The sequence below is a fragment of the Oryzias latipes genome, chromosome 6 (genome assembly GCF_053564925.1).
Source record: "Oryzias latipes strain Hd-rR chromosome 6, Olatipes_Hd-rR_3.1".
Taxonomy (NCBI): Eukaryota; Metazoa; Chordata; class Actinopteri; order Beloniformes; family Adrianichthyidae; genus Oryzias; species Oryzias latipes.
In genome coordinates, this window is record NC_136242.1 from 5,401,668 (window position 1) to 5,426,619 (window position 24,952).

General features: G+C 45.8%; 1 protein-coding gene across 1 annotated transcript; it reads left to right on the top strand.

Annotated features, from left to right (window-relative positions):
- Nucleotides 1–1,511: 1,511 nt before the first annotated feature.
- On the top strand, nucleotides 1,512–24,952 carry nup160 (nucleoporin 160). Its single transcript, XM_011472854.4, has 34 exons — nucleotides 1,512–1,704; nucleotides 10,768–10,876; nucleotides 11,586–11,796; nucleotides 12,098–12,320; nucleotides 12,397–12,587; nucleotides 12,663–12,899; nucleotides 13,885–13,982; nucleotides 14,094–14,178; nucleotides 14,268–14,336; nucleotides 15,323–15,406; nucleotides 17,700–17,870; nucleotides 17,950–18,049; nucleotides 18,117–18,282; nucleotides 18,714–18,847; nucleotides 19,774–19,934; nucleotides 20,035–20,171; nucleotides 20,797–20,867; nucleotides 21,252–21,402; nucleotides 21,509–21,578; nucleotides 21,661–21,759; nucleotides 21,833–21,946; nucleotides 22,041–22,136; nucleotides 22,211–22,305; nucleotides 22,559–22,655; nucleotides 22,817–22,922; nucleotides 22,997–23,157; nucleotides 23,239–23,299; nucleotides 23,460–23,576; nucleotides 23,763–23,886; nucleotides 24,049–24,147; nucleotides 24,212–24,353; nucleotides 24,425–24,550; nucleotides 24,618–24,713; nucleotides 24,785–24,952. Exons 1-34 carry the CDS (start codon nucleotides 1,614–1,616, stop codon nucleotides 24,884–24,886), a joined length of 4,194 nt encoding a protein of 1,397 aa, XP_011471156.1. The 5' UTR covers nucleotides 1,512–1,613; the 3' UTR covers nucleotides 24,887–24,952.

Genomic DNA, 24,952 nt, shown 5'->3' on the forward strand with positions numbered 1-24,952 from the left:
ATAATACAGTCCGGGTCAGACCTTCAGTACAACTGGGGAGCAGCATGTTTAACCCTTGTGTGGTGTTCATATTGTTGTTACTCAGCCAGTGTTCGTGGGTCCGGTTGCATGTTGTGCTTTTTAATGCCTCACAATCACTTTGATGTTAAAATACTCGACAGATGTTTACCTCATCCATTTACAATCAGTATATTTGGTTAATATTTGCCCTTAACCTTTGTTAGATCACATTCATAACTCATTATTTAAAACGTGATAAAGAAAATCAATTAAAATCAAGATATGAGTGGAAACAAATTTTCAAGTGAAGCAAGGTTTTTCAAAACTACTGACTTTTATTTATTTGAACACAGAAACTGAACCCATTCAGGTGCACAACACAAGCTGAACACATAGAGTAAACCTATTGTCAAGACAACACATCAGCCCCATTGAACACATGGCCTTCTAGCCACTAGCCTGTACAACACATGGTCCTGGCTGCTGACGGCCTGGTCCTGTGGCTGGGTGCTGATGGCTTCGTTTTGGAACTGGCTGATGCTCAATCTAAATGGTAAATGGTAAATTGCGTATACTTATATAGCGCCTTTCTTCCTACAAGGACAAAGCGCTTTACAGTCACAGACCCATACCCCCAGTCACACACACATTCACACACTGGTGGCGGCTCCGCTGCCAAACACAGGCGCCCGCAGAGTTGATGCTTGAATTATTCTAACAATGTTGCAACCTTGTGCGGGAACCGCAGGTGCAGAAACAGAACTCACATTTACAGTGAATCTTTCTCTCTCTGCCACTCTCTCTCTCTCTTTCTCACTGGTCACACACACACACACACACACAGCAGGCCCAGGCAGGTGGAGGACAGAGTGTAGGTACATAAAACATCAATTTCCACACTTCTATTAGCCCTGGGTTTAGTGGACCCAAACATCTTGTATGTAATAGAAATGTGTTGGGGGGGGGGGGGGGGGGGGTATACGGTGTGTGGTCATTAAAAATGTATTCTGATATATGTTCTTCACAGAAAATGAGCCAAGGCCAGTGAGTCTGAGTTTGAAAAGTTTATTAATTGTATCATTTTTCTTTTGATAAAAAATGAAAACGGGTCCCACAGACCCGAACACCACATGAGGGTTAACCCTTGTTCTATCTTAGATGACCCCCCCCTTACATTGACGTGTTCTCCCTACCATGACAAAGGTGGATAAAGGTGGAAAGATTTCATGTAATCCATGGACACCAGTGAAGATCACAAATCATTGAAGAAAAAAGGTTCAGAGCTCTGTCTAGTGGGTCTAGATGACCCCACTCCCAATGTTAAAGTGCCTAGGATAGCACAAGGGTTACACAACAACCTATTTGATGCAGTTTCAATTTGAAAATGAAAAATCACTTCTGTTCTTGACTTTTATTCTTGACTTTTATTTTTAATTATGCTACACAAATGCTTCCATAGTTTTCGACCCCAACGGAGGTAATAAATGTAATGAAGGAGTTCTTCGTGTAACCGAGCGGGGCGCCGGAGCCTCAGTGACCAGAAGAGAAGAAGAAGAAGAAAGAGGCGGCGGCAGTTTGAAGTCTGTGCGCGCGCGCCGTAGCCCGAAGACAAGATGGCGGCCCTGGACCGCAGCTACATCGAGATCTGCGGGTTCGAGCGAAGCGGCGCGTGCCGTTTCCGAGAGGTGACCGTGACTCAGACAGGTGAGCCTAGCTGACATCACAAACCGGATCGTATGCCAACCGGCTTTACCGGACCCGAACTTGAGCGTGTGACCCGCGCGAACTGTTCGGGCCTAGCCTCATCACACACGCCTGGAGTGTACTGCCGCGTGCGCGCGGCGCCGCCGCTGCTGCTCAGATCCCAAAAAACCGTCAGTGGGTCAGAGCAGACCCGCTGAAAATGCTTCAGTCAGAACCACCGTCTGTTTCTTTGAGAAGGCGAAGCTGGAGGAGAGTTGTTGCGTTTATGTTAACTTTCTTTCTGGCTCGGCCGTGTTCCGGTTTACCAACCTGCACCGGAGAGATGGATCATGGGAGAAGAAGAGTTTCTGACTGTTGTTTGTCAAGGTCTTCATGAGCTAAGATGTCTGAGGAATGGAGACGTGTTAGGATTCAGACGTTCAGAGGTATAAAACTGAATGAAGTTTCTGAGAAAGTAGAGGAAGCTAGGTTGAGGTTAGAGGTGAACAGATTTGTGAAGAGTTTGGTTTCATGCAGAGAAGCACAGATGCTTTCTTTGCTTTGAGGATGTTTCTGGAGAAGAACAGGGAAGATCAGAAGGAGCAGCATCGTGTCTTTGTAGATCCAGAGAAAGTCTATGACAGGATGATCCAGAGACAGCAGCTGTGGTTTGCAGTGACAGTGAAGAAGGTTGGAGTTGTTCAGGACATGGATGAGAGCTGGAAGACACAGGTGAGATGTTCTGGAGGTGATGAGTGAAAGGAAGATGTTAGGCTTGCACAATAAATCGTAAATTATTGTGATCGCAGTATCAAGCTGTGAAATATGCATATCGCAAGCGGCGGCGAAAATTGCAATAAATGGTGACCTTAAATGTGCCAAAACAATCTTATGGCAGCTTGAAGTATTTAACCAATCAAATAAATCCATTTATGCATTTGACCAATCAGATGGAGCCCTTTAATGTTAGATGTTCATCTCATATGTGGACGAAGGTCATTTGGAGTATAATTTAAGTTATGTCGCCTCTTATTTAAACTGTCGCAGTGAAACGGAATTGATGTTTTATGGTTGTTATATCGTCATCAGGATATTGATCATTAAAATCACATGTCGCAAGTTTTCCTCATCGTGCAGCCCTAGAAGATGTTAAAGATAACATGGAGATGGTGGCTCTGAGCTGGAGCTACCAGGAAAGAGGTCTACAGGAAAACCAAATGGATGCAAAGGAGAGTTGGAATACAGCCGATTACTCAAATAGAGAAGAGAAATCTGTAAAAGCTTTAACCGTCTTCATTCTGGGGGTGGGTCCACTCTGTCTAAGCTTAAGAATTAGTAGAAAAGGAAGCAACAGGCTGAAGGTTTCTATGATAAAATACCTGCTGTGATTAGAGAAGGTGACTTATTATGGAACCAGTAGCTTTATGATTCCTGTTTATGTCTCATGCAATCATTCATTCAGTAATAAGAGTGTAAAGATTCATTTTAACAATGATTTGATTCATATCTTAATTTGTGGTTCTGAATACGATTCAGAGTCAATTTTGGTTCATCTTGATCGATCAGATTCTCTGACTTAATGGTGACTCAGACAGAAATTCCTGCTACTGAACAGTGAAGTTTTCCAGATTCTTGGATTTCTTCCAGATCATCAAGTATAAATGAAATCTGTGTCCAAACAAACAAGTAAACCAGGATGAATGTCAAATCCATTCACATGTTAGTTTCCTAAAGTTCAGTCCACTGTTGTTTTTCCACACCAGTGGTGAACTGTTGTGGAACTGGTGAACCCTTGCACTGACTTGCTTGGCATTTGCACAGAAATCAAACTTAACTGTATTAATTTGATTTTATATACTTTACCTTTTCAAAAGGCTGCTGTTTTCTTTTTTATAAATGCTGGCTGCGTTTTATTGCACTCTGTTTAGTTCCCAGTCACGCACGTTCCATTTTTTTTTGTTTTTTGTTCGAATCCTCAAAATAAAAATGACATCAAAAATTGGATTTCTTTATTAAATTTCTTTAATTTAATCAAAGCAATGAAACATAATTCATTGATATTGTAATGAAGTTAAACTTGCACAGCAGAGCAGTCACATGACGCGTCGTTCTCTGCTGACTGCACTGCAGGGTAAATAAACATTTAATCGTTAATAATGCTCATTATGTATTTGTAGCAACTTAGTCATTTTGATAGTAGGCTAATATAGCTAATATACATACATATTGCATGTGTTGCCTTCATTATAAGGCTTAAATAGGGCTTTTAATATTTTGCGGCTCCAGACACATTTGTTTTTTGTTTTTTTCGTCCAATTTGGCTCTTTCAACATGTTGGATTGCCGACCCCTGGTCTAGGTCAATTCAATTAACAGCTTGCCTCAGACAGAACGATCTAATTGGATCGTAGTAATAGAAATCGATTCATCTATTATTTGTTACAGTAACCTAAAACTTCCCGTCTCTCTTTCTGTTTTCAAATTGCTTTAGTGCAGGGGTGTCCAAACTTTAAAGCTGTATCCAAACTTTTCGCAAAGAGGCCCAGATTTATTGAGTGGAAATCTATGTGGGCCAACCAATTGGTTTGCAACCTTTAAACCTTTTATAATAAAATTAAATGCAAATAAACTATTTAATGAAAATGTTATTGCAATGGGATACTTTTCATTTCCTCACAGAACAGAATTATATCTAAATACTTTGTTTTTTTATACCAAAGTTACTGTAAATTTAATATTTGTTGACCTGAACTTAAAATTTAAAATGAAAAAAGTCTTGGGAAAAACCTTTATGTAAACAAAAAATTTGGGTTCATATAAAATCTTACATATTATTCATTTTTTCATTCATTTTCTATTCCGTTTTTCCCTTTCTGGGTCACAGGCTACATATTATCAGGTTTTAATATCACAAAAAGAGGTTAAATAACTTCGTCAAACCAGAGTTTAGATTTGTATAAACCCCTTTTTGTTGTATTATTTTTTACTTATTTGTTACATTTAGTGTGTGTGGGGAGGGAGAGGGGAAGAATGTGAGGGGGGGGGGGGGGGGGGGAGAGTAAAAGGAAGAAAGGTGAAAAGGTGGGGGATACAAGCACTGATTTGAATAAGTTATTATTTTGAGCTGTAACAATTATACCAGATCTGCTGGAAAGACAAATATTACATCAAAGGTGAAAATCTGACACTAAGATGAGCGGAAAATATCTGTCCATCGATACACTGTAGGTAAGGAGGAGGGATGAAGCAGACAGGGAGCAGTGTGGTAGTGTGCACGTGCACGTGGGGGTGGAGATACATGCACGCTGCCGACGTGAACCGTGTGTTCATAAGGGGAACCAGATCCTACACAGCCAGACCAGGAGAGGGGAGAAGAGACCCCCAGGCGAGGAGCGCCCTTGGCGTCACGACCCAAGCAGCCCGGGAGGGGAGGAGGAGGGGACCGTCCACCCACCCAGCCAGCCAGGCGCAGAGAATGCCCCCCTACCGGCGCCCAGAAGCATAGGCGAACCCGGCATCTGGGCCCCCAGGCCACAGCACAGGAGCGCTTAGCCGTACCAGGCGGCAGCCATGGGGGCCACCGGGCGCCGGACACCGAGATACGGGTTAAACAGCAATCCCATTTGTTATTGTCCCTGCTCTCGCAGAAGACTGTGGTAACTTCTCCTGGTAACTTCTCCTGGAAAAAGGTATCCGCGCCGGGCTGTGTCGGCGTCAGGCCAGCAACACACAACTCCGTGTGATGCAGCTTCAAAGCTGCCGGCGCGTCTTTTAATTTGCTGCTCTCGCTGTTCTCCTTGTTTTTCCCCTCTGCCATTTTTGTTTGAATGTGTATTCTTCTTGGTCCGTCCGGTACAGCCAGTCAGCAATGAGCGCCCCCTATCGACGCTCAGAAGAATCGACTTACCAAAGAATGATTCATATAATGTTTTACAGAGTCTTTAAATGTAAATAAAAGGTTGATTCTTAATGAAAATGCATCGAGAAACAATCATGGGACTAAATATCGCGATATATCACCATATGGCCAGATTTGGACATGCCTTCTTTAGTGGATTTCATCTCCAATGGAAGGCATTTTGAGTTGCTCTGAACCGCATGGCAGTTGTCATCACATGTTCTTTTTACTAATGGTGGTTCTGAATCCCCTTCAGTACACCAGGGACTACTGTTTATGGTAGTAACCCCACTCTCTGTGGGCATTCAGTGGCTTCTGTGCAATGTGGGAGTTTAATCTGTCACTGTTTTTCACTGGTACTAGTTAAGTTTGGTAAAGTTGTATCCTTAGTTCAGATAAATCTTCAGATCAGGGAAAAAAACATTCCAGTACGGTAAAGTCTGCTGGCAGTGCATTCTAGAATTCCTGCTTTACCAATGCCTTTTTGGAGCTCTTCAAAATAAATAAATATATAAATCTGATCTCCCAACATAATTGTGTCTTCCGTGCTTTTAGTGATGAGGTGTAGTCAAGAAAAACCTCTGACGGTAGCTCTTCCCACACGCGGCGGGAACATCGGGTTTATGAACACACTTCAGGACAAGCGTCAAGGGAACTCAGGGGTTGACATAGCCCAGAAATTTGCACTGGCCCACAGGGCCAGTAGTTTTTGAAAGTTACTGGCCCGACACCGCGCACAGCGGGACCCGCCGCTCCGCAGGTGCTTGCAACTTTAGGGGGTCCGGGGGCCCGGGGGCATGCCCCCGGAAACTTTTAATATGGTGCAATTTGGTGCATTCTGGTGACATCACTTATTTCTACACTTTTCAATGACTGAAAATAGACCATATCAAACTTAAATCTGCTCTAGTCTGTTTCAGATGTTTTGAAGAGAGCACTGCAGTGTAGTAGGTAACACTAGTTCAGAAGTTTTCATGCTGCTTCTAATCACTGCTATTTCACATTTGTTCCTAATCAATAGTTAAGAAGTTTTATTGACTTTTTTGCCCTGACTGCCTTAAGGTTCTGCTTTTTGTTACTGTTGCAAAGTTACATTTACTTTTTAGTTACTTTAGTTACCTAATTAAATTAAATAATTGAAAAATTAAATACAATTAAATTACTGAGATCATTCAGCTAACTAGAAATACTTACTGCTTACAGTGTTGTAAAGAAAAACAAAATTAAGTAGTTTGACCTTATACTCCATTTGAGTCTGCAGGGCTCGACATAGCTATTTGTCCGCTGGCCCGGTCCTGTTTTTCGAGCAGTGCGGACCACAAGACTTTATTTTCACTTGTCCGCTCGGGCCACTAAAATATCTAACAATTAATACATTTTTCACCTTTTTCAATAAAGTAAATTTTGCGAAAAACGTGTAGATTTACCTCGTCTTCATAATTTAGTTTTTCTGCTAGTCCTGTGTTCAGACTTCAAGGGTTTCTATGGGAAACCTTTGATCACTTCTCCTTCTCTCCCGCCTGCGCGCGCGCGGCTTTCACTGCCGAGCACCACGCGGCACGCGCTCACTACTTTTTTTTCTCCAAACTTTATTGAATGTAACAATTCAATTAGGGTTGTGCCGATGGACGATATCATCGTCCATCGTGATGGGTGACTGACATCCCGATGGAGAGACCACCATCGTGATGCCACGCCCCCGCCACGTTGCGGGTCGACATCATAAGCCGCGGTTACATGTACAAAATATCTTGATGGGATCAATGGTCAGATTAGAATCCAACCGTGTACATGGGCCCAGAAAAATGTTTTCAGAATAAAAAAACGTTCACTAAGGTCACAATTTCGGTCGGAATAAATCATTCGCACACGCGCAGTATTCGCACATGCGCAGTTTGAAAACCGGAAGAGGATACAACTTCCGCCGAGCGGCTTTTTTTCCAAACTTTATTGAAGGTAACAATTCAATACAAAACGATAACAGCACCGAGCGGCTATATACATTGACATGTCAGCTCGGTAAAATACGAGATGATCTTCTAAACGTGCTTTTAATAATGTTACGGTTATTATGAAACACCTGTTCGCTCATCATTTGAATTTCAATCCGTGTGGTCAGTGCTTTTTCTGAACGTAGCCAGGATTAGCAGTATGCTAACACGGGCTAACAACATTAGCTTTGGGTGGCGCTGCACGTAAACGTGTAAGAATAACATCAGCCTTTATTTAGTCGGGACACGACTGGAAACACAAATCCACGTGATTGTTTGAATGTTTTCTAAGGACTGAGCGAAATTTCTGCTTTGAAGCTCAAACCGCTGTGTGTGCTGACGATCCGAGCTGTGCTCAGACACACGTTTAGACCCGGTTCTGAGTTTGATAGCTCGTACCCCTAGAGCTGCGGGACGGATCGCAGTCTTAAATCTCCCACACATACCGCTCATGTACCCCCCCCCCCCCCCCCCTTCCCATCAAACATAAAGCTGTAAATCCGCGCTCCGCCGGTCCACTTCGCTAGTTAAGTGCAGGAGCGGACCACTTCTTTTCTATTTTGCTTGTTACTTTTTCTGTTAAAGTCACTTCCCTCAGTTTATACTGGATCATTGCGGATTAACCATTAGTTGGGAAATAAAATGAAAAAAGCAAAATAACGAATAGCAGTTATATAAGAACGAAAAATGTAAAAATACCCCCCCCCCCCCCCCCCGACGATGTCATCGTCCATCCCGATGGTTGACAGCAAACATCGTCAACGGCCAAATTAGGGGACATCGCCCAACCCTAAATTCAATACAAAACAATGTTAAACAGCAACAACGAAGGCACAAGCCAGTGGGTTATTATTACATTTGATTATAAATCTGACACCGTCACTGAAGAGAGACTGAAGCATGTCAGAGATGTGGAAGACATGGCAGGAATAGATAGGAATATGTTGGATGGAGTAGTGGGTATAATTAGTAGTATGGACAGCAAGATATTTAATGAATGCATTGAAGATGAAACTGTATCCACTAAGCTTTAAGATGAATGTCAAAGAATCAAAGGCAACTCCAAATACCTGAATCTCAGACTCAAATGCAGTAGAATGTTAAACTACTTAATTTTGTTTTTCTTTACAACACTGTAAGCAGTAAGTATTTCTAGTTAGCTGAATGATCTCAGTTATTTGATTCGTTAAATGGTTCAAGCTGCCATTAGATTGTTTTAACACATTTAAGGTTTATGATTTATTGCGCTATTTGCCGTTAGAAGCACCATGAAAACTTCTTAACTAGTGTTACCTACTACACTGCAGTGCTCTCTTCAAAACATCTGAAACAGACTAGAGCAGATTTAAGTTTGATATGGTCTATTTTCAGTCATTGAAAAGTGTAGAAATAAGTGATGTCACCAGAATGCACCAAATTGCACCATATTAAAAGTTTCCGGGGGGGCATGCCCCCGGACCCCCCTAAAGTTGCAAGCACCTGCGGAGCGGCGGGTCTCGCTGTGCGCGGTGTCGGGCCAGTAACTTTCAGGCAGGGCCAGTAAGTTTCAAAAACTACTGGCCCTGTGGGCCAGTGCAAATTTCTGGGCTATGTCAACCCCTGGTCTGAGATTCAGGTATTTGGAGTTGCCTTTGATTCTTTGACATTCATCTTAAAGCTTAGTGGATACAGTTTCATCTTCAATGCATTCATTAAATATCTTGCTGTCCATACTACTAATTATACCCACTACTCCATCCAACATATTCCTATCTATTCCTGCCATGTCTTCCACATCTCTGACATGCTTCAGTCTCTCTTCAGTGACAGTGTTGGATTTATGATCATCGCGGTGAAAAACCACCAGGGGGCGCGCTGATATGTGTGTCAGTTCAAATATATCTGCCTAAAATGTAATAATAACCCACTGGCTTATTCCTTCGTTGTTGCTGTTTAACATTGTTTAGTATTGAATTGTTACATTCAATAAAGTTTGAAAAAAAAAAGTAGTGAGCGCGTGCCGCGTGGTGCTCGGCAGTGAAAGCCGCGCGCGCAGGCGGGAGAGGAGGAGAAGTGATCAAAGGTTTCCCATAGAAACCCTTGAAGTCTGAACACAGGACTAGCAGAAAAAGTGAATTATAAAGACGAGGTAAATCTACACGTTTTCGCAAAATATACTTTATTGAAAAAGATGAAAAATGTATTAATTGTTAGATATTTTAGTGGCCCGAGCGGACAAGTAAAAAATAAAGTCTTGTGGTCCGTACTGCTCGAAAAACAGGACCGGGCCAGCGGACAAATGGCTATGTCGAGCCCTGGAACTTGACGGACCAGAACACAACTGAACTGTGGCTACTGATCTGTACAGATCACAGTTCAGCCGTGATCCATTGCATCCCTGTTGGGTTTGAAGGCCTTAGGCCGAGCGTTAGTAAGGTGGGACAGTGTGAGGTGGGTGAGACGGCGTCAGAGTAAGATGAGCGTCAGGTGAGCGTGACACATTGCCGTCTTCCTGATGGATCATTTGAGCTCATTTGTTCTTTTGCATGTTTGAATGGATCCTCAGGATATGCAGCCACCGTTGATGGTGGGGTCTGCTGCCCTCTGAAAACAGTACAGCCAGCTCTGCTGAAGGGCTATCAGGGGTTCGATTCCCTCTGAGGAAGACAGTGAGATTAGGAGGTGTTGCTTTCTTTTTATTAAAATGGCTTTTATATTTTTGTTTTTCATTAGTCGTATATGTAAGTAGGCCACATGGGAAATGTTGCAGCAATGCTGAATCCGTCTGTGGTGTTCTGCCGGGTGCCTCTCTTTCTCAGAGTCTCTGTGCTGAGGGTCTTTGAAGGTGGTGGTGGGGTTTCACCATGTCGACATGGCAACAGGGTGGAACACGAAAGGAAAAAACGGGAAAGGAAGCTTTACCGTTTTTGTGAATGTTTATTTAATAGAAAAAACACCCTGTAGCCGACTGCAGTGTCTGAGCAGACATGGCCCTTGAGCAAGCTTTGGATGTTTGTGTGAAACCCTTTAAAGGAGAGAAGCTGTCTGTTTTTCAGCAGTGTCTGTCTGAAAACAGAAGGAACCTTACATGATCCTCTTTATAAAAGACTGGCGTTCCTCTTGGTAGTTTGACAGCCTGGTGCGCTCCTGACAGCTTCTCCTGGGCCAACCTGGAGGTGAAGCAGCATCTGACCCCACCTGTGTTTCCTGTTTGCAGGTGTTAGCTGTCTCCCTGGGGGGTTGAAGGTTCCCGACAACGCCGGAGCCTTTCATTATGAGGAGAGCGGCAACCTGTCGACTGTCACCAGCAACAGATTTGTCCACTGGTGAGCATCTCTGTCTCTACTGATGGGTGTGGGTGGGGGGTGTTTATACAGGGGGGTGTCTCTGTGGTCTAGTCCTTCCCATTGACTGTATCTGAGAACTGGAACCATTGTGACCTCCTCCATAGAAAATGATTTACTCTAACCAAATGAAGTGAATTCAGTCACCATTTTTTGGAGATGCAGAGGCCACCATTGCCGCGGCCATCATCAAACCAGAAATTTGTCAGTAAGCAATCAGGAGTAAGCTTGTTGAAAGGCCACGCCCCTACCATTTGCAATCACGCTATTCAAAATTAGCTGAACCTTTAAAACGTTGGATGTGGGGCCAGTAGGCACTACCTACCTTTACTGAGGCATCTGATTGGCCTTTTTAACTTGAATAACTTCTAATACAGAAAGATTATGATTTAAAAAAAAGATTATCAAGAAGATGTTAAAAAATGAATCGGAGCAAGAATGGTTATTCTGACCAATAGAATGACTGAGGAACAGCTGTTTATTTCTCTATAGAAGTCTATGGGATTTTGGCTTCTTGGAGCCAGCAGGTACTTCCTGTTTGGAATGCCACAGGGGAGGGGTCACTCAGTCCCAGATTTTCCTGGTCAAGACCTCTTAGTTTGCTGGTCCTAGACTGAACTGTGATGGGGATGTCCATGCTGTCCACGCATGATCAGTCAGGGTCTCTGGGTTACGCTCACACTCGTTGCAGGATCACGTCGGGAGACACGGTGCAGCTGGTGGAGGAGTCTCTGGACATCAACCTCCTGAACAATGCCGTCAAGTTCAAGTTCCCCCACTGCTCTGTCCTGCCTGGGGGGGTCAGCATACAGGAGACCCTCTACAATGTCATCATCCTCATCTGCACCAATCAGAGTGTCCACAGAGTGCTGCTGCCTCATCCTGCTCGCATGTACCGCAGCGTGAGTAGAACAAGAACAACAGGCTTATTATCCCTGCAGGAGATCCCGCTCCGTCAACACACTCCAGTGTTTGGCTGCAGCTCGGTGTTAGGAGTCCAAACCCATTTGGGTTCTAGATTCTGACCCTTTAACCATCCCAGATTTCTGTGGAATAAAGCTCTTTTTTTCTTCCATAGCTCTTAGTGTTAGCTGCATACGTGCTGTGGTTGTGCGTTTAGTACCAATCTTCACCTTGCAGTGATCATGCTACTGAAGCTGGTTTTCCTGATGTCTGTGTGAGGAACCTCCTGCTGTTCTGCAGGAACTTGTCTCTGAGCTGCACATGCAGTCCATCTTCACTGATGTGGGGAAGCTGAATCTTCAGGATTGGCCTAACAGCGCCGTCATCCCCAACGTGCCAGGACTTTCGGGGAGTCTGAGCACCAGTGCGGCCTGGCTCAGCCTCCAGGGAGAGGCCCACTTCGCTCTGGCATCACCATCTGGGGGCATCGCTGTGGTGACGCTGCCACGCCACGACACACAGGGTGAGGACCAGCTTTCCATCTGGTGATGCTTGGGTGATGTTCAGGTGGTGCAGTGAAGCCTCTATCCCTTGTGTAGGCGACCTGTCTGTGGTGGAGCTGAAGAGGAGCTCCATGATGAGGAGGATCTCAGGATGGATGCCCACAGCCATCCGAGGGGAGCAGAGTCCAGGAGATCTTGTTCTCAGCATGGCTGTCAGAGAGCTGGAGGAAGACTCCTTCATCTTTGCTTTGTGCCAGGACCACAGACTTCGCATGTGGTCTCTCAGGGTCAGTGTGTCCCCTTCATGATGGACTCCGTCCCGTGGCTTCTGCCTGTTATACTGGTTTTTTTTGCGTCCACAGGAGCAGACGTGCCTTCTGGAAATAGACATTCTGGAATATATGCCGGCCTGCAGAGGTGTAAAACGACTGTCTGGTCAGGGTCACCGCCTACGGCTGGCCTTCTCCCCTTCCACCGGCCTCTGTCTGTGTGTTTACCTGGCTGTCCCTCAGAAAGGACAGTTCACCGTCTTTCAGCTGGTGGGCACTGACAACAATCGCTACAGCCTGGAGCACATCTCCTCCCTGTTCAGCACGCTGGTAAGTTGCATGGTGGTAGGGTTGTTAGCATTTGGGTCCACCACAGCAGGACCAGTCTGCAGTCGTGAAGATCCACGGGCGGCTACTGGACCAGAAAACGTACTAAAGCGTGAATTTGTAGGTTTCTGTTTCTAATGGGGTTTAAGATGCGCAGTCCAAACAGAAATGCGGACAGTTACACTTAAGTACTGACTGCAATCAGGAAGATTGGTTGATTGGTTTCCATGGAGATGTTGTGGCAGTGGGAAAGTTTTAGATATTGAGCAGGGACAGATGCAGTAGAACCCTCTTTTGAGCGGCCTACTCATTAACTGTAAACAAGAGCTGGACTGAGTGACCCCTCCCCCTTGGTGTTCCAGGCAGGAAGTACCTACTGGCTCCATTATGCAAAAATCCCATTGTCTTCAATAGAGAAATAAACAGCTGTTACTCACAGAATGACCATTTTTGATCTGTTACCTTTTTTAACATGTTCTTGATCATTTTCTTTTTTTCATGATATTTTTCTGTAGTGCAAGTTATTCAAAGTTATAAACTGACCAATCAGATGCTTCAATAAAGGTTTGTGGTGCCCGGTGGCCCCATATCCAATGTTCAAAGCTTTTAACAGATTCTCCCAAGCCAGCCTTAAAGTGATAGGGGTGTGGCTTTCCAACAAGCTTACTCCTGATTGGTGAGGCTGGTTGCCAGAGAAGTGTTTTCTCAGACAGACTTGGACCAATTACTGCTTACTGACATTGTCCGACTCCAACATGGCTGCGTCCTTATCGCCAAAAATGGGCTCTGAATTGACTTCATTTGGTTAGAGCAGGAAGTAAACCATTTTCTATGGATGACATCACACTCACTCAGTCCAGCTCTCCATTACAGTCAGCGGGGTCTGAGCTGCGTTTGTGTCCACAGCTGGCCAACCAACAGCCGGGGCCGGTTATGTGGTCCTGTGTAGTAGCTGTGATTCTGACAGAACTCGATTTGTGTCTGACAGGAGACCCTGGTGGACTTTTCTCTGACCTCCTCAGATGTCTGGGCTTTGTGGGTGGATGACTCCAATGCCACAGTGGTCAAATACATCAGCTTTGAGCAGTACGTTTGAGTCATTCTGGATCATTGGCTCATTGGAAGTATATGATCCTGGAACTGGACTTTTAAGTTCCCGTGTTGGGCAATTGGTTCTGATTAGTCTGTGTGTTACAGGAGTGCATCAGGTCAGTGGAACCAAGTGTTTGTTCAGCCTCTGCCTGAGGAAGAAGTTCCTGTGGGAATGGATCTGGACCCCAGGGTATGACCGGTGATTGTGATGGAACACAGCCTGGTGTGAGTGACATGGTTAATGTTTATGTTTATATAGATGTGGTGTGTTCTTTTTAGGAGACCTATCTGGATGTCCTGTTCTCTCCGCTGCACTTCAGTGCCGCGGCCATCATCAAAGCTCTGCAGGTGAGTGCACGCTGACATCACCTTTGCCGTCTCTGCTGAAAAGCAGCTTTGCACCATAATGCAACACTTTACTTCAGTGATGTGTAGAATATCAATGCAAAGCCGATGTGAAAAGCCGCTTTTCACTGCGTCAGAATGCCACACGAAAGAACACAAACATCCAAAATTTTGCATAGATGAATGTGCAATATTGTGCGTATGAAAGGAAAGCGTTTAGCTGAATACTGCTAGCTCAATGGAGAACGTGGGTGTGTGTTAGCCTGGGGGTGGTGCTGACAGCACAGACTCTTCCTGAAAGAGGCTTTTCCCCATTATCTACCTCACAATGTTAGAAGCCACTTGTTTTGGTGGGTTGGGAGGGGCTGGTGTGCACAGTCATGTTTTTAGAGGAATACTCAGAAATGCTTGAATACCACTTTAGGGTTGTTTTTGGTGAGGAATGAACATTACAATACACTTTAAAGCTAAAAAAAAATATTGTGGATGATGCTCTTTAAGAGATTAAAAATCCCAATGACTGTTAAAAAGCAAAATTTTGCACAAGCCCTGTAAGACAAACATAGCATAAAGAGCATGCCAAGTAGTCGACCACACTCCGTATATCACTTCAAATCCCTAAATCTGTTGAATTCTTCATCCTCTGTGTCGCTTTGGAGCAACTCTGCCGAGCCTGGTTTAAGACTGAACGGCATTTCTCTCCTCTGTTGGTGTCAGTAGCAAATACTGGTACACAAACCTTCAGTGCCAACTAGTGGTTGTTGCTATTTATTTTTCAAACATCACATATGTCACACCTCAGTATAAGTTGCACCCACAGCCAAACGATGCAAAAAACTGAACCCAATACACAGAAAAATCTGGTAGTTGGTATAGTAGCCAAGCCATTTCCAGTCTTAAAGGGTTCATCTTTTGTCACTCCTCTTTAACTCCTTGGTTGCGGCTGCATCTGCTCAGCTGGATTCTGATTGCTCTGAACTGTTGTCCAGATCTACGGCAGAGGCTCAGAGGAGCTCCTGGATTCATCATGGGAGACTCTGAAGAAGGAAGTAACTCTGGCAGTGGAGAGCGAGGTATCTGCACATCTTCTGGTTCACTTACAGTTGGCAAAAAAGTATTTTGTGCAAGTTTTACCAGCAACAGTTTGTGAAAACCTTGTGAGGACTAAAAGAAAACATTTGACTGCCGTCATTGCCAACAAAGGGTAAATAACTCTTCACGTGCGTTAAAAAGAAATAACGCACACATCGTCGGCCATTAACCTGCTTATACCATGGTCACTTACAAAAGCAATACATATTAACCAGTTTTTAGTCCTAAATCCTTGGTTTTTTTTCCGATTTGGATTGCTTTTCTCACAAAAAGTAGACTATTTGTTGGGTGATGCGACGTATCGCTTAAAATTCATCTGTTCCACCTAAAATTCTGAAGAAAAATATTTAAGGCAGTAGGACATAGATCCCTACATTTTTCTAAAGTTTTGTGTTGATATATGAATGATAAATTATAAAAAAAAAAAACGTGTTCGGAGTTATGCCAGAGAGAGCCTTTTTCGGACCTTTTTGGATGTAAAATTGTCTCAAAATTAACCTGTAACTTTTTGAATTCTGAAAATATTAAGGAAGCAGTAGTGCATATATTCCTATATTCTGGGAAGGTTTCGTGCTGATGACCTAAACAGAAATTATGATAAAAATATTTGTTTGGAGTCCAGACAGATTTCGCACAGATTTTGTGATGAATAAAATGTTTAAAATTCATCTGTTCCACCTAAAATTCTGAAGAAAATATGTAAGGCAGTAAATACATATCCCTACCTTTTTCTAAAGTTTGGTGTTGATATATGAATGATAAGTTATGAAAAAAGTAGGCGTTCGGAGTTTTGCCTAAAAAACACCTTTTCAGACATTTTGGACGTATAAATGTCTCAAAATTCACCTGTAACTTTTTAAATTCTGAAATTTCTTTGGAAGCAGTAGCACATACATGCCTATAACTTTGGAAGGTTTTGTGCTGATAACCTAAACGGAAGTTGTGATAAAAATATTTGTTCAATCCAAAATTTCAAAAATCCTTTCAGCAAGATCAAGTGATGAAATTTCTCGTAGACCCTTTAGTGTTTCATGTCAAAGGTGGAGTTTGTTATAGGCATCTAAGGAAAAGGAATGTGCACAAGAGAGCAACTTTTGTGTGCACGGTGAGACGGCCAACTTTGCTGCTCTGTCACGACCACACCCCCGCGTTGAAAGGTGTGGTCTTTTATTAGAGTAAACTTCAATGGCTTTTCAACATGTGGATTAAGTTTTGAGGTGTCGGCTCATCCTACTTGGAGCAGTGATGCTCCAAGCAAAACGTGTCATTGCCTGTTGCCAGCAGGTGGCGCTACACCTGTTCAGGATTCTTCCACTGCAGATTCGTTCAGAGTCAGACTACAACTATTCATATCAATTTTGGATCAGATTAGATTATGCATGGCTGAGTAATGGCCATTTTTCTTATCATGGCGTGTGTTTATTTTGTAGGTTTCCATCTGTGAACATGCCCTGTTAAAATCAAGCTTGTATGTTAAAGCATGTGGCGGGGCTCGCAAAAACAATCTTTGTAGGTGGCGCTATCGAGCAATTTTTGTGCACCCATGCCGGTCTCCCATAAAATACGAAATTTTATCGCGACTCCTGATGAGTGTGCAAAATTTGGTGAGTTTTCATGTATGTTAAAGGCCTCAAGAAGGCGATTCTTCCGGCAGAATAATAATAATAATAAACATAACAGATACATCCTTGCGCTACGTGCTCGGGCCCTTATTAGGTATATCACTTGTGGATCACGAAAGACCAAAATTTAATACGTAGGAAATATGCAAAAAGCACATAGTGGCTGTTTGACACTGCCTTTAGTTTCCTAAAGTTCAGCCCACTGTTGTTTTTCCACATCCAAAACATTCTAGACACCGGATGGTCACATGACTTTGATAAATTCTAAGTGATTTAACACATTGGACTAGAATGATGGACTGGTCAGTTTTTGCTGACATCACATGTCCGCGGTGATTGCACATTACAATAAAAATAAACCCACCGTGTCTCAATCCACATAGTATTTTCCAATATGGGTGTAATCAAATTATTTTATTTTCAAAGGATTTTTATGGTTTAGATTGTTGATTAAAAACTTGCCTCTGGCAGATCAATCCGGTTGGATGGTATGAATTGAAATCGATACATCGATTCATGGTTACTTCCCTAGTCATTCTGTATCCTCGTGCAGCTGCTGATGCATTGAGAGGCAGTAGGAATTGAGTGTCTTTTTTCAGCATCCTCACTGTCTTTAATGAGCAGACTTTGTGTCTCCCCTGTTTATCTGCAGCTGCAGAGCAGCGTCACAGAGTTCGAGTTCTCTCAGGAGGAGTACCGTCAGCTGCAGGAGGAGTTCTGGTCCCGGTTCTACTCCTGCTGTCTGCAGTACCAGGAGGTGCTGTCGTCCCCTCTGGGCCTGACAGTAGACCCGCACACAGGGATGGGCTGTTTGCTGCGAAAGGTGAGTGGTGGGCGGAGCCTCAGCAAGTCTGCGCAGCAGGTCCAGTTTTCATTCGTTGATCTCCTGCTGTGTGCCACAGAGTTTTGTGTCCTTCCTGCTGCCTTGCTTTGCGGTGGATCACCTGTACCTGTCTTATGATCAGTATCTGATGTCTGAGGAGGACACTCCCATCACTGAAGGTAAACACACCCAACCCCCACCTGCTTCATGGAAACGTGGACACTGACGTGTGTCCACGTTTCTCAGACCCAGATGTGGGTCGGGACGTCCTGCAGCTGGTTCAGTGTGTGCGGTTGCTCAGCGACTCCGTCTCTGGAGAGATGGCGTACGAGATGGAGAAGGCTCTGGAGTACCTGCAGACCCCAGAGAGAGCAGCGGAGCTAGTCATGGAAGACATGCTCTGCAATGACAGGTGGGTCACCAGATCATCCTGGATCAAAGAGGGGAGGGGGGCAGCGGGAGACGCTTATTTAAAACAGGAACACACCCTGAATTGAACGCACTGTCAGATCTTATCAGTCTCGTCACTCCGTAAACTTGCCTGTTTAGTCATCTCATCCAGACTGCCGTCCTGTTCGAGACTACAGTCATATTCAAGGAAGCATTTAACCAGTCATTTTTAAACATCAAAATGATCTTTTTTTAAAATAAATTATCAATAATTCAAACCCATTTATCACTTTTCCTGTAAAGTAATTTTATCAGGTTAGCAGAAATTTTCCAGTGACAGAAATGAGTTTTTTGACTTTTCTAGTGTGCAAACCTGTCTGTGCAGAGTCTCATTTCTTCAGTCATGAGAGCACGTTCACACTGAATTTACACATTTGTCTTATTCTGCTGCAGCAAGAATGCAATCGCCGATATCCAGAGCATAATGCAGGATGTGCGGAATCCGACAACAGCCATGATGGTTCTGCTCAGGGAACTGGAACTGGAAACAGATTTGGAGCTTGGAGGGGAAGGATCTGCAATGCCTGGTAAGACGACTCCACCACTCCATCCACTCATAAGGGAATCAAAGATGTTCTGCCTGAACCAGACCTAGATAGACTCAGTCACCCCCTCCCCGTGGATTAGACTGCTGTAACATGTTGGTCCACATGAAGCAGCTGGACTTTGATAAGATCAGGGTCAGACCTGCCGCTGCCGCCGCCATCTGCAACATTCTTCCTGATGATTTTGGACAAATTTCTACTCCAGCAATGTTCAGATCCAGAACACAAACTGTTCTTTCTAGATCAGAGTCTGACACCTGAACCCTTTATTTTAATCTGGTTTTACATGACAGTGCTCCCTCGTTTTTCCCGGCAGTTTTGTTTTAAAAATAACCCACTTTTCTTAGACGGACATTTTTTTACACTTTTTTGTTGTTTAAACCTCAAAATTGAAAACCTTGATTGAAAATTTAGTCCAGTATAGAAAGAAAACAAAAGCCTTTTTGCAAGCTGAACTCTTTCTGTTCAAGAAACACAACACAGATGTTGATTGACAGTGAGTCACAGCCAATCAGGACGCAGAACAAAATGCACTGTTAAAAAAAAGATCAGGAAAACTGCAAGACTACGAAAGGTGAACTGCGATATTGTGAGGGACCAGTGTACATTTGAAATGCTAAATGGCTCATACTTGTACAGTCCTTTTCTGTGTTGCTTTGAGGCCCAGAATGCGTCTCTTTCACACACCAAACTGGCGCCAACCTATAACTACCTGAAGCAATGTGTGGGGTTTGGGGTCTTTAATACAAGCGGGAACTGAACCTGCAATCCTCTGATCAAAAGTTCACCGCTCTACCTCTGCACCACGGCCTGCAACATTTAATATGTCCTTTTCTATGAAGCACTTGTGGATGAATTTTGCTGTACATTGGAGCTGGCTTGTGTTAACCCTGTGCTGCGTCTTGCAGATCAGACCCTGAGCTCCAGGCTCAGCCTGTCTCGTCTGTACAGCAGCAGCACCGCCGTGTCTCTCTTGGGTCAGGCTGTTTGTCACATGGCCATGACCCGGGCCATGTTCTGCAGAGACCTCCTCATCCTGCAGAAGCTCTACCTGCACTTTGGAGACAATGTATGTTCAGCACTTCAAGAGCCACTGCAGAAGGAGAATGGATGACTGGAGGAAGCGTTTCTTGTGCTGCACTTCTTCATGCTCTCTCTTGTCTGTCCAGGTTTTTCTTGGAGGAGGGAACCAGCTGCTGCAGCTCCAGCAGGATCTGATCCCCCGGACGTCCCACCTTCTCTCCTCCTATCACCTACTCAAACATGTCAGCTGCAGCCTGGCCTCCTCTGTTGCCATGGACACAATGTGAGTATGAGCCATTGATTGTTCCTGAGAACTGGACTGAGTGAGTGGGACGTCACCCATAGAAAGTGGTTCACTTCTGGCCATATGAACGGCACCATGTTGGTGACAGCCAACATCAGAGAGCAGTGATTGGTCTGAGTCAGCCGTTTCTTTTCTTACCAATCAGGAGTGAGCTTGTTGGACATCCACACCCCTACCACTTGAAAAAAAGGAAATCAAATGTAAATCCTGGACATGCTTTTATTGAGGCATCTGATCGGTCAGTTTATTACTTAAATACCTCGTAATAAAGAAAATGATAATAAAAAATGAGGATCATGTTAGAAAAAGGTGTCAGATCAAGAATAGTTCTTCTGACCAGTAGAATAACAGCTGTTTATCTCTCTATGGGATTTTGGTTTCTTGGAACCAGCAGGTACTTCCTGTTTGAAACGCCATGGGGGAGGGCTCACTCAGTCCAGTTATACAGTCAATGGTCTGATCATTAAGGTGGAGGCTGTAGCTGGTTGGCTGTGTCTACAGGGATACCAATGCTTCATATCAGGTGTTTGTGGGTGGGGCCTTATCCTTATCCCAAGGAGGACCACGGTGCTGGAAATGATAGTTCTTCTGTGATCCGTTTCAGAGACGTGAACTTACAGAACCTCACAGCCCTGGAACTGACGGACACACCGAGCATCTGCTGCGGCCGACTGGGTCAGACACACGCATGTACACACAGACGCACGCACACACACACTGTGGAGCGCTGACAGAGTCTGAGCATGTTTGAGTGCCTGCAGCGTCAGTGTTGGATTGAAGCAGCTGCATGAATGTGAGCCCGGACCCTTTCATCCCACTGAAACCGTCCTGTGGTCAACCTCAGGCAGCGAGCCCTCCCCCCATCACTTAGAATCCTGTTCATTTTGTACTTCAAATGTAAAGTAATTGCTGGTGGGGGCCTTAAAATACGGCTGTGATGATGGAGAAGCTGTCATGGACCGGTTTGAGCTGCTCACCTCCTGCTGTGAGGCCTTCACTCAGACCCAGTGGGGCTGTTTCACCTCCTCCTGGAGTTGATCCTGATCTCCTTCCCCACAGGCCTCTGTCCTCAGACAGTGGTGGAGCTCTTCTACCGGACTGCAGGCAGGAAGCTGGTAGTCTCTCAGATGTTTTCCCATCAGCAGATCCCCTCCCTGCTCCTCTGGAGCACAGTCATCTCCAGCGTGGTCCAGCTGCTGGCTCAGCTGCTGTATCCTTCCTGTCTGCTTTAATCTGGTTTTTCATGACACGATGTCAAGTGCGTGTGCATGCGTGTGCACAGCAGTCTGTCACTGGTCTTAACAGCTGTCTCCCAGTTGGCCCAGTAACCCTGGTTTCCAGTTCCCTGAGTGCCTGCTGGCTGGCTGTCAGTACCTGCAGTTGCAGGTGAGTGCACACCTGAACCATGGGGAGGAGCTGCTTAACACTTTGTGTGCACGTGCACACACCTGTATGTGCGTGTGTGCAGGAGTACGTGAGGCTGATCAGCCCCTGGTGTCAGGTGAACGTGGGCTCCTGCCGCTTTGTTCTGGGTCAGTGTTACCTGGCCAATGGGGAGGGGCAGAAGGTGAGTCTTAGCGTGATGAAGACCCGCGACCTGCTGGGACGTCCCGCTACTTCACTTCCTGTCTCTTGTCCAGGCCCTGCAGTGTTTCCAGGAAGCGGCCTCCGAGGTGGAGAAAGAGGACTTCCTGATGAAGCTGGTGGCGAGCGAGGATGAGGAAGCTCCACCCAGAATGCAGTACTACAATAAGGTCAGAACCCACAGGTGGAGCACGCTCCACCCTCACCCCCGTCCTTCCAGAGTCCCAGCTGACTGTAGAACGGGAAACCCTTTCTGACACGCAGGTTCTGCGTCTTCTGGAAGACATGGGTCTGCCGGAGCTGGTGGTCCAGTTGGCCTCTCTGGCCGTCACAGAGGCGGGAGGGGGGGCGGTTAGGCAGGTAAGAGGTGATGGCCAGACTCCTGCTGGTTCTGATGGAAAGCTCCTCATGTGTGTGTGTGTGTGGGTGTGCAGGCCGCTCTGTGGACAAGGATGTTCAAGCACCATCTGGACCTGGGACACAACAGCGAGGCCTATGAAGCTCTGACCCAGAACCCAGACAGCAGCATGTATGTTCTCACAGAAGCAGATCTGTGCCGGCGCCGCTCAGGGCTTTCGAGGTTCTGACTGCATTTTGTTCACAGATCAGCTAATTTATAAAAAACAAACAAAGCAACAGATTGACTGATCATGTGACCTGTGAGGTTGCTAAAACCCTCATAAATGTGATCAAGAAGCCTGACGTTTCAGACGGAACCAATAAGAAAGTTCTGGAGCTGAGGCTTCCTGCCGTGTTCTGATCGGGGTTCCTTTGTGTCTTAGGCAGCTGGACTGTCTCCGTCAGCTGGTGGTGGTTCTGTGTGAGCGCTCCCAGCTTCGAGATTTGGTCCAGTTCCCCTACGTAAACCTGCACGACGAGGTGAGACTTGAATCAGAACCAGAACCACAGATGGTATCCTTGATCAGGTGGTTTACAGACCAAACTGGTTCTGCCGCCTGGACCTTTGCTCCACGCTGGATATTCTTCAGGGAAGTTCTGCGTCTCTGTGGTGGTTCTGAATGCAGTCATATGACCCTCAGGTGGTGAACATTATCGAGTCCCGGGCCCGAGGTCTGGACCTGTTGACCCACAACTACTACGAGCTGCTGTACGCCTTCCACATCGGCCGACACAACTACAGGAAAGGTGAGGCCGTGTACAGCACGCCACCCCCCACGCATCTGTTGGCCCCCCCCCCCCTCACTCTTCTGCTCTCTCAGCGGGGACGGTCATGTTCGAGTTTGGGATGCGTCTGGGCCGGGAGGTCCGGACCCGGCTGGGCCTCCAGAAGCAGGTGAACTGCTACCTGGCTGCTCTCAACTGTCTGAGACTCATTAGACCCGAGTACGCCTGGATCGTCCAGCCGGCCGCCAGCAGCGCGGTGAGCACGCAAATGTACACGCATGTTCACACACACACAGGTGTGCATACTAAAACCATCACATGATTTCTCTGGGTGCAGTGCAAGCGGGCGGGGGCATCGCCAAAGAGAAACTCAGACGGAGATATTCTTGGTGAACCAGGTGAGCCTGGCTTTGTGTGCGCGCGTTATTGTGCGCGTTATTGTGGGCGTTATTGTGCGTGTTATTGTGGGCGTTATTGTGCGTGTTATGGTGTGCGCCTGCATCTTTTGTGTGAGTGTAGCAGGAACATGTGTGGGTCCATAGGTGTCTGTGTTTGCAGCTACAGGGAGGCAGCAGGTGGACATCCTGGAGCTCCAGAATCTAGAAAAAGAGTACTTCCTGTCCCGCAGCCGCCTCACGTTGGCGCAGCACCACCCATCCTCTGCTGCAGTTGCAGGTATGTGTGGGAGGGAGACACACGTGACAAACCCGATTCATGAAGAACATGAGTCGCCCCACACTTGAGTCAGATTGTGTGGTTCTGATGGGTTCACCAGCCTGTTGGAACGTTTGAGGTGGATCCTGCAGGTCAGATCTCTGTTTCCAAGATGGCTCTGCGTCTCAGTTCAGGTTCTGTGTTTAGGCGCTGTGTCGGAGGCAGAACTCGTCACCCTCCTGGTCCAGAACGGGCTTTTTGACTCGGCGCTGTCTCTCTGTCACACCTTCAAGCTGGACCTAAGTCCGGTCTTTGAGGGACTAGCCTTCAAGTGAGTCCAGGAAACACTCTTGACCTTCCTTACATCTTCTCATCTCTTCACCTGCTTCTATGAAGTTAGGCTCCTCCTACATAGATATTTTTCAGTGGGTAGGGTGATCACTTAAATGTGGGAGGAGCTTAGGAGACCATAAACCCCTCTTGGTTTGTTCAGGTGCATTAAGCTGCAGTTGGGAGGGGAGGAGTCTCAGAATGAAGCCTGGAGCTGGTTGGCTGCTAATCATCTGTCTGTCATCAACACCAAGGAGTCCAGGTGAGGGATTGAGTGGGTGTTATGGCGGTGAGTTGACACACCTGTGACCCCGCCCCCTTCTCAGTGCTGCAGATGAGGCGTGGCGCCTGCTGGCCTCCTACCTGGACAGATATCCCTCCACGAATGGACAGCATCACCGCCTCGTCATCCACAAACTGCTGTCACATGGGGTGCCTCTGCCTGATTGGCTCATCCAGTCCTACAAGGTGAGAGTGGGCGGAGCTAGAAAGGTACGAGGTGGCTGGTGGTAAAAACTGACTGGGCTGTTTCACTGCAGCGTGCTGATGCCCCGTCTCTGCTGCGCCTGCTGCTGAACTTTGACCAGCTGGAGAGCGCCGCTGAGCTGGTGTTGGAGTACGTGGACGCAGTTTTAGGTCGTGGTCACCAATACTTTGGAATCCAGGTGAGAAGATGCAAACTTGGAAAGTTCCTCCAGTTCTTCTGAAAGTGAATTCCTGCCGTCTTCTCAGAACCCACTGTCTGCCACCTCCCACCCGGCGTGGCTGCCGTACACCGCCATCGACCAGCTGCTGCGCGCCTTGAGCGAGACGCAGACCCACAACACTGTAAGTCACTTCCCATGTCCACGAGAACCCGCCGTAGAGACGCCACAGACTCTAACGACCCTGTCTTTCAGCTCCACACCAGAGTCCAGGACAAACTGGACGAGTATCACAGAACCGTACGGCAACTGAGCGCGCTCAGACTCACCACGCAAAGACGGCAGATAACCACATGAGGCGCCGTCGCCTGATTGGTTTTGTAGTTGTTGTTGTTTATGAAAATAAAGTGTTTTTGTAACTGA

Bases quoted from the DNA above. Each gene is read 5' to 3' on its own strand.
- nup160 (XM_011472854.4), top strand. From the start codon at position 1,614: ATGGCGGCCCTGGACCGCAGCTACATCGAGATCTGCGGGTTCGAGCGA. The intron at 14,337-15,322 runs GTGAGTGCACGC...ACTGTTGTCCAG, and splicing joins CCATCATCAAAGCTCTGCAG to ATCTACGGCAGAGGCTCAGA. The intron at 22,923-22,996 runs GTGAGGCCGTGT...CTGCTCTCTCAG, and splicing joins CCGACACAACTACAGGAAAG to CGGGGACGGTCATGTTCGAG.